Source organism: Talpa europaea (genome assembly GCF_964194135.1).
Source record: "Talpa europaea genome assembly, chromosome: 12".
NCBI classification, from domain to species: domain Eukaryota; kingdom Metazoa; phylum Chordata; class Mammalia; order Eulipotyphla; family Talpidae; genus Talpa; species Talpa europaea.
In genome coordinates this window covers 71,349,313-71,358,029 of record NC_140079.1, presented here as the reverse complement: position 1 = coordinate 71,358,029, position 8,717 = coordinate 71,349,313, and the positions used below count along the sequence as shown (strand labels likewise).

General features: G+C 41.2%; 1 protein-coding gene across 1 annotated transcript; it reads left to right on the top strand.

Annotated features, from left to right (window-relative positions):
• Window positions 1-755: 755 nt before the first annotated feature.
• On the top strand, window positions 756-7,329 carry MNDA (myeloid cell nuclear differentiation antigen; the record flags this gene model as incomplete). The annotated part of the gene is made up of 6 exons (XM_084250118.1): window positions 756-828; window positions 1,708-1,844; window positions 2,320-2,487; window positions 3,014-3,430; window positions 4,758-4,914; window positions 7,307-7,329. The coding sequence occupies exons 3-6, from the start codon at window positions 2,368-2,370 to the stop codon at window positions 7,327-7,329; spliced, it is 717 nt and encodes a 238-aa protein (XP_084106244.1). The 5' UTR covers window positions 756-828; window positions 1,708-1,844; window positions 2,320-2,367.
• Between the last annotated feature and the right edge of the window lie 1,388 nt (window positions 7,330-8,717).

Sequence of the window (8,717 nt, the reverse complement as noted above, 5' to 3'; positions counted from 1 at the left end):
GAAACAGGAGACGAGCCAGGGACTCTGGCATTACCTTCTCACACTCCACCACTCTAGGATGGCTATTTCCAGTCCTCCTTCTCCACCCCCACCCCATCCCAACTCAGCATCTAAATGGAAAACTTTTTTCAACTTCCTAATGCAAGGGTTGTTAACCAATTTAAAAGGTGAAAAGGCAACCTGTATAACATTCATATTAGATAATGGTGGCTACCAATAGCCACACGCATACAGGTTTTCAATGATCTCAAGTGTCTTTGGGGGTGTTTTGAGAGCACAAGTCACATTGTTTCTTCCTAAGAAATTGTGCTATTAAAAGAAGGAGATACAAAACTCTCTGTTCTAAAGTGGCTCAGGTAAGGCTGTCCAGTCAGGGCTGTGTCCTCTGCCACACATTCATGGCATTTCTCAAGGGGTGGGATGCTGACAGGTAAACAGAGGAAGGTTTGTTGCCTCTTGCCACTTAGGTGTGGGCCCCGCGCTCACACAGACACCACTGCGCTCTAAGTGGTCTGTATACACATGTGACCCTTTCTCTTGCAGGCTCAGCTGTCCCTTGAGAGATGGGGGATGAATATAAGCGTATCATTTTGGTGGATGGATTACATAACATCAGTGATGATCATTTTGAGATGATTAAGTCTTTACTGAAAAAGGATTTAAACCTAACTTCGAAAATGCAGCAAGAATATAACAGAGTTAAAATTGCTGATGTGATGGAAGCAAAATTCCCAGGGGCTGTTGGTGTAGAAAAACTAATAAAAGTGTTCAAAAGCATACCAGAACTTAAAGACCATGCTAAAGAACTTCTAAAGAAGAAGCAAAATGGTAATTTAAAAAATCTCATACACTTCCAGTTGGCATCCCCTTGTAATTAATGCATCGCTTTCTCAGCTCATGCCTAGCCCGGTGTCAGCAATGCAGAATCAACAAGTTGACAATGTAGGGCATCCCCTTCCCCAAGAAGTGGATTGACATGCATCAGAGGTCATTTTTGAGGTGGAGATGAACAGCAAAAGGAGGAGTTGATAAGAGGCTGAAGCTCCCAATACATTAGAAATGCTAGAAAATGACAAAGTAATTTAAAAATTGTGGTTCATTTAAAAAGATTTAGGCTAAATCACTTAATGCTTTTGCCCTATTAATACTGTTTGCTCCATGTTCATTATCACCTTGGTAACAAGATGTAGCAGTAGTACTTAACATAAGTACTTAGCAAGAGAGTTGTGAGAACTCATTCTTTGTGAATTACTGGGCAAAGACAAACATTTTATAAAGACACAGGCTGATAGTGCCGTTGTTGTCACCTCACATCTATATTGTATTTTTCCACTGGTTTCTGTAATTTTAGTAGCTCTTTTCTAGAACATGATTGACCAATCAGCATGATGAAAACCATGGGATTTTAAAAGGATGTGACAAGGGAGCAGGGCTGGGAGGGACTTAACTGAGGTCCATGGGAATCCAGAGGATGGAGGGGCTTTCTCTCTGCTGGAGAGTGAGAAAGAAACCACTGAGGAATGTGAGAAGGTGCCCTGCTGTGCTGTGGGTCCTGCAGCCAGGCTGGCTGATGCTTAGAAGGAGGCTTAGCAGACCTAATCCCAGGAGACCTAAGCCACGAATGGGAGCTGGGAGGATATAACATTAAAACATGTGGCCTTAGAGCACTTGCTCAGGGATGACATGCCCTTCTTGTTTGTGTGTCAGTTGCAAACAAGATAAGAAAAAGCGGGAAAACTCCAGAGAAAAAGAAGAAACCGGAAAAAGAAGATCCTGCCATCCCTGCTATCCCAGCAAAGGACAGTCTGACATCCGGAGGTCCAAAGGCAAATCCTGAGGCTCAGGTAAGCATGAGGCAGGGGAGCAGCTGGAAGCCCCGGGAAAAGGACTCCACTCAGGTACTTGGCTCTTTATTAATATTCCAGAAATTCAGATATGCCAAATTGAGCAAGGCACAACAAAAATGTAGTACTAAACTTCTGTGATATGATTATGACATCATCTCCATTATTAAGATGAGTTAGCAATCAGATTGGAAATAAGTCTGACCCACGCTTACCAAACCTAGATTTTCTGATTTGAAGACCAGTGCCCTTCCCATCACGATACAGAAATGATTAGAGGAGTAATGTGCCTGCTTGCATCAACCATATATTTTTTGATGCTACCATCTATACCCACTCTTTCCTACTGGCCACGTCTCCTGGCATTTCTAAGACATTACATTCCATATAAATAGAACCTGTTGCAAAGGTAAAGCAAATGTTCTGTTTCTTTTAACACTGAAAACCTTTAATGGGAAAATGAAACTACTTCCAGAAAAGAGGAAACACAACCCAAGAAAGGACCGGAACAAAAAAGAGTAAGATGTCTGTGGAGCAGACTCAGCTTCCCCCTCTGGCAGGAGCTAGTGTGTTCACAACCACGGACTTTTCACCACCAACCCAGAGCTCGGCATCTGCTTCATCCTCCACTTCCTCAGCTGAGGTACTTGCTTCCTGCTTCTCTTTTTCAGCTTTCTTCAACCCAGTAACAGTCATTACTATTATTAGTTGTGTTACTATTACTAATTGTTTGTATAATTGTTTCTAATTCACTTGCTTTGGGATGTGTTTCCCTTGTGGTAAAATGGGTCACACTGATGAGAAGCCACATGAAGTCCAATCACCCAAGATAATCAACTGTCACCTGCACCAGCAGGTCAGAGTCCCTTAAGGACTTCTAGTGTAAAATGTAGATAGCTGGAGTTAGGATCACACTTTCATTCAGGAAAATCATTCTGTTTAGATGAAGAAGTTTCTAACTTCATGTTTGTGTCTGCTACCTTCTTCAGTGAGAGCTTCCAGCTCATTCTGTGAAGCAACCCCTCCCTAGCTTGGCTCCCACCGCAAGCATCTGTGAAGGATGTTGTTGCCAAATGTTAACACTGAAGTTTTACTCACAGAAAGTGAATTTGTATCTCTTGTTGAAACTTGTAAGTTTATTTTCCTGTTTCTTTCCACCGCAAAACCAGAAGAGACCAGCTCAATGCAAGGCAGCTGCCAAGAGAGGTGTTCTCCAGAAGGGCCCCATGATGGTGAAGGTGTTAAAGGCATCAGAGCAGTTTGAATATGAGTGCCCAGAGAAGGGGAAAGACATGATGTTCCATGCCACGGTGGCCAATGAAAAACAGTTTTTCCAAGTAAAGGTTTTAAACATCAACCTGAAAGAGAAATTCACAAAAGATAAGGTCATTACCTTATCAGATTACTTTGAGTGCAAAGGGATCCTGGAGGTAAATAAAGAATCCTTTGTGTTGGAAGCAGATTCTGGTCATCAGATTGAGGTCCCACTGAACATCAAGAAAAGAGCAAATGAAACGCCCAAGATTGACAATCTTCTCAAGCAAGCATCAGGAACATTTGTGTATGGGTTGTTTGAAATTCATAACGTAAGCCCTTTAAATTATTTTTTTCGTTTTGTCTGTCACCAAAATTAACTGTCTTACCTGGTCAAGTTCTGCTTAGGGGCAGGATATGAGAACCCAGTTCTCAGCTCTCTCCCGAAAGAGGCAGAGGGACATATTCACTTTCTTGGGCCCAAGATGCCTCCAACTGAGTTCTTTTAAAAAGATCCAATAAGACACCTTGTCATTTCATCAGCTTGATTATCTATTCTCAGTCACCATGGATATGGACAATGCAGGCTATCTATCAATGTGCACATGTTAATGATTTTATCTCTAAACTACACACAACAGTATAAACCACCACATTCTTTTCGTTTTGAAAAATGGATTACCTACTAAATTGAATACTGGGCATGTATTCAGTGCAATAAATAGATCAGCATGTATACTTTGGAATATAAGTAGGTTCATCAGTAGGCAAATGTTTAATCATTTCTTGCTGCCTCCTCTATCTTATTCATCAACTATTCATGAGCAGTTCATTGAAGACTGAGAAATACTACAAGAGTGTGGACTATAGCAGCTAGTTCAATAGGATTAAGATATTGGAGAAGGGTGAGTAAATGGAGAAAATTGAAAAAGAATTCATGAATTACTAGAACCTTCCTTGTTCGATAGATTCTTTATAAGCTAGTGATTGAATAGTTGCTATGAAAGTCTATTCATTTCTGTAAAGGAGCAAAAGAAATCCACCAGGGCCTCCCCGGTGGCGCAGTGGTTGAGCGCTGGGTTGCGTAGCTGCCCACGGCCTCTGCGGCGCCAGTTCGATCCCCTGCTGCTCCCCGGCCACTGGAGGAGGGTCCCACATGGCATGCAGACCTCTCCTGCCGCCCGCTGCTCCCCTCAGCAGTGTACTTCGGTCCTTCTGCCTGCTCTGCTCCCCGCTCTGGCTCTGGTGAATTCTCTCACCCTCCCGTGCTTCTGAGTGTACCCAGTGCATGTATAAACAAAAACAAAACAACAAATAAATAAATAAATAAAACATGCCTCTAAAAAAAAAAAAAAAAAAAGAAATCCACCAAAGTTTTCTGATTCCACTGATTCCAGTTATTTTAAGGAATTAAAATTTCCCTTGCAGTGGAAGTAATAGGAAATAGGAAAAATATGATAAAATTACCAGATAAAAAAACATCTATAAGCAGAAAAGCAAAAATTAAAAAGCAAGGCAATAAGCAGCAAGTCTCAGAGAAGAATTCACCCAAACTGCACATATCTGCCTGTAGTTGCTCTTTTACATCTATGTCACAGGGTCTTATACAGATGGAAGCCACTATGTTTTCAAAAACTGAATGTTAACTTTCTATTGCAGAAAAAAGTGAATAAGAAGAACACAATCTATGAAATACAGGACAATACAGCGAAGATGGATGTAGTGGGGAGTGGAAGATGGCACAATATCGATTGTAAGGAAGGAGATAAGTTTCGACTCTTTTACTTTAAACTGAGAACGATTGACCAGAAGCCAAGTCTGATGTGTGAAAATCACAGTTTCCTCCAGGTAGGGTGTGGGTAGAAAAACATGAATTTCCTAAAGAGGCAAATACTTCTGTTTAGGTTTTTAGAGCATGAGATTCTTATTCTCTTATCCATAGTCTACAAGAAGGGAGCACAAACCACGTCCTTGCTCTGGTTTATAAGTGGAGTTTTTAAAATATATTGAGGAAATGTGATCATTTGTGTAGACTTCAAAGGGTATGACATTTATGCTAATTAAGAAAGTATTTGAGCATTTGGGTTGTTTCCAAAGCTTAGCTATTGTAATTAATGCTGCTATAAACATAGGGGTGCAGGTGCTCTTTGGAATTGATGTGAAACAACCCAAATGCCCAAAAATAGATGACTGGATCAAGAAGATGTGGTACATATACACTATGGAATATTACTCAGCATTCAAAAAAGATAAACACATGCAATTTGCAGCAACATGGATGGAGCGGGAAGGGATCATGCTCAGCGAAATAAGCCAGAAAGAAAAAGAAAAATACCGGATCATCTCACTCATAGCAGGAATCTAGAAAACTTAAATAAGGGACCAGGAAAAAGAATAACTATAGGAAACAAAATATCAAAATCAACAAACAGCTATGAACCAGAGACACTCTATAGGGGGTGGGGGGCGGGGAAAGGAGGGCTTGGGGTCAAAATAAGGGAGTTGTAATTGTATGGGGAATATAAAAATAAAACTTAAATTAAAAAAAGAAAGTATTTGAGGAAATTAGAAATGCATGGAAGTAGTTTCACACAGTGTTCAAGAGCAAGGCTTGAAGAAGACCTGATTTGAATTCTGGTTTCACTCTCACTAGTTACTCAGTATTGGGGAAACAGTTTAATCACTCTGGTCCTCCAAAGTGACCTGGTCATAGCATGGACCACAATGCTAAGGGACACAGCATATGGATTATCTCACTGCCTGGCACAAAGAGAGAAACTGTTTTACTTACGGTGAAGACATTAGGAAGTGGGTCTAGGCAGAGGAAAAATGCACACCCATCCTCACTGCTGTAAAGCAGTGTGATGAGTTCCAAACAGCTGAAATTCTGTGGAACTAGAAAGACTGTAGGAAGATGAGGTCAGAGCATAAAGAAATGGGAGTGGTAGGCAGACAGCACAGGCTGTCAGAAATAAATGAAAGGAAAGATTTATATTTTCTTTTTTTTTATATTGATTTTTTTTTAATAGAGGCATGTTTTTTATTTATTTAGTTTATTTGTTTGTTTGTTTTGTTTATACATGCACTGGGTACAGTCAGAAGCGCGGGAGGGTGAGAGAATTCACCAGAGCCAGAGCGGGGAGCAGAGCAGGCAGAAGGACCGAAGTACACTGCTGAGGGGAGCAGCGGGCGGCAGGAGAGGTCTGCGCGCCATGTGGGACCCTCCTCTGGTGGCCGGGGAGCAGCCGGGGATCGAACCGGCGCCGCAGCCGCGGGCAGCTTCGCAACCCAGCACTCAACTGCGGCGCCACCTGGGAGGCCCGAAAGATTTATATTTTCATTGTGAAAATAAGTGACACATTGAAAGATTTTATGCAAAAGAATGCTTGATCACTTTGACATTTTAGCAAAAAAAAATACTAGGTTTCAGAGACAAGGATATCAATTAAATCAATAATATGTATCAATTTAGAGGTACTTGTCAATTTACCTTGAATGATATTGCTGAAAGAAATAATAACACATATATTTATAGTACTAGAAAACTCAGCACTCACCATGTGTAGGGAACTGAGACAACATGAGCCATCATCTTGATTCCCATGTCATTGAAATAGATGCTCATGCTCATTAAAGACAAATAATTTACCCCCATTGCCAGTAACAGGTGAGAACCCCACCCAACCTATCTGGCTCCAGAGTCAGACTTTGAACAAGCTGAAGGGGCAGCTGGGACAGGGAGAGATGAAGTCTTGGTATTTGAGAGAGATCTCAATTTGCAGACTCTCCATATGAGAAAGAAAAGAAGTGAACAGAGCAGTCAAGGGAAAAGAGGAAAATGTACATAAAAAACATCACAAAAAAGTTGAATGAGGAAGCTCAACAGAGCGGATGCCAGATACATGGCCAAAGAGTCTCAGGTTCTTGAATAGCGACATTTTAGACAAAAAGCACATGTTACAGGCATGGACATGCCAATGCACGGGATGAAGATGAGCACACACTCCCTGTCACAAATGTAGGAGCCACATTGGTCAACAGGCACAGAGGCTGTCCACAGGACTCTTGAACTGTAATCAAAGTTAAGCTAAGTGTACCTGATGACTTAGCAACCCGCCGTGTTCTTGTGCACAGACGACATGCACGTCTGTGGTAGCATTTCTCAGACTCCTCAGACACCTCACAGAGCCCCTGTCTTTTACCTCTAGTCCAGACCCACCCCCCTGAGTGATGCATGTAACTCCTGTTGCCTCCTCTCCTTCCTGTCCCATGAGGACACCCCTCAATGCTTAGCACTGCAAGAACCAATGCCTACCTTCCCCTCGTGCCTCCGCCCCACCCTGTTCACTTACACTCATGCTGAATGTTAGGAAATAGCTACTTCAACCTCCATGTGATGGGGCGGGGACAGGTTCAAAAGAGAAAACTGTGCTAATGGAGAAGCAAGAGAGAATGAGCAGCTTCTGAAGGACAAGGCGAGAGATTGCTGCTAGTGCAGCAGTGATGAGGGAAGAAATCTGCCAGGTCATCTCAACTGCTGGGGGCTCATTGTGTCTTTTTATCTTTTCTTCAAGGTCATCAAGGCTAAGAAAAAGAAGGAAAATCCATCCAGTTCTGCTGTAAATCAAAATTTTCAGCCTACGAACCCACCTCCAAGTCAATTAGGTAGTCTCACAAGTTATACTGTTAAAGTCGAGCCTTACACATGTTATAGTTTCTTTGAAAATTATCCAAAGTATTAAGACATTTTTATACCTGAGTTCTGGATTAGATGACTATTTTTTAGTCTAAAGTGATGAATTTTTTATAGATATGTTTAAAGATTTTGCTAATACAACAAAAATCTCATGGACATTGTATTCCTTAAAATAAGAAGTATCTCTCTCTTTTTTTTTTTTAGTTTTTTTCTTATTTTATGTATTTTTTCACATCATTTGTCATTTTTGCACAGTGTATGCATTTTCATCTTGGTTATATCCCCCATACAATTGCCACCCCCCTTATTTTGACCCTACTACCCCTTTCTCTCTCCCCCGTAATGTGTCTCTGGTTTATAGTTGCTTGTTGATTTACTTATATTTCTCTGTATTTTGTAGGAATACTACATTTTGTATCTATAATGGCCATGATATGAAATAATAAAATTTTCTCTTTTTTTAGAGCATCCTTTTCCAGAAGTGCTGGATATGGTCTCTTTAATCCAGAAGTGAGTTGCATGAGGGTGGCTAAGCATGTACATAAGCACACAAGTGGGCATGCAGAGCCACATCAATATTGGGGTCTGCATGTTGGCTGTGATTTCCAGAGGATCATGGGCCATGTGTGAAGGTCATGTGCATTGATATCACAGCTCATGTTCATATCAATAAGCCCTGTGCCTTTTGTGAAATACAAAAATGATTTACTGTCTGCAGTTGTATCTCCCTGGAGAGGAGCACTTATGTAGCTCCTGTCCCTGGAGGAGGCACTGTTGGTGATATGCACAAAGGTATGAATATATGCAAGAAGCTTCCCTGTCCCTACTGGTGGGATATCTGTTCTATTCTTTATATGTGTACATATATCTCACTATTAGTTGCCTACTTTATTTTCTTATTCTTACATTTTTTGTCTTTTTAT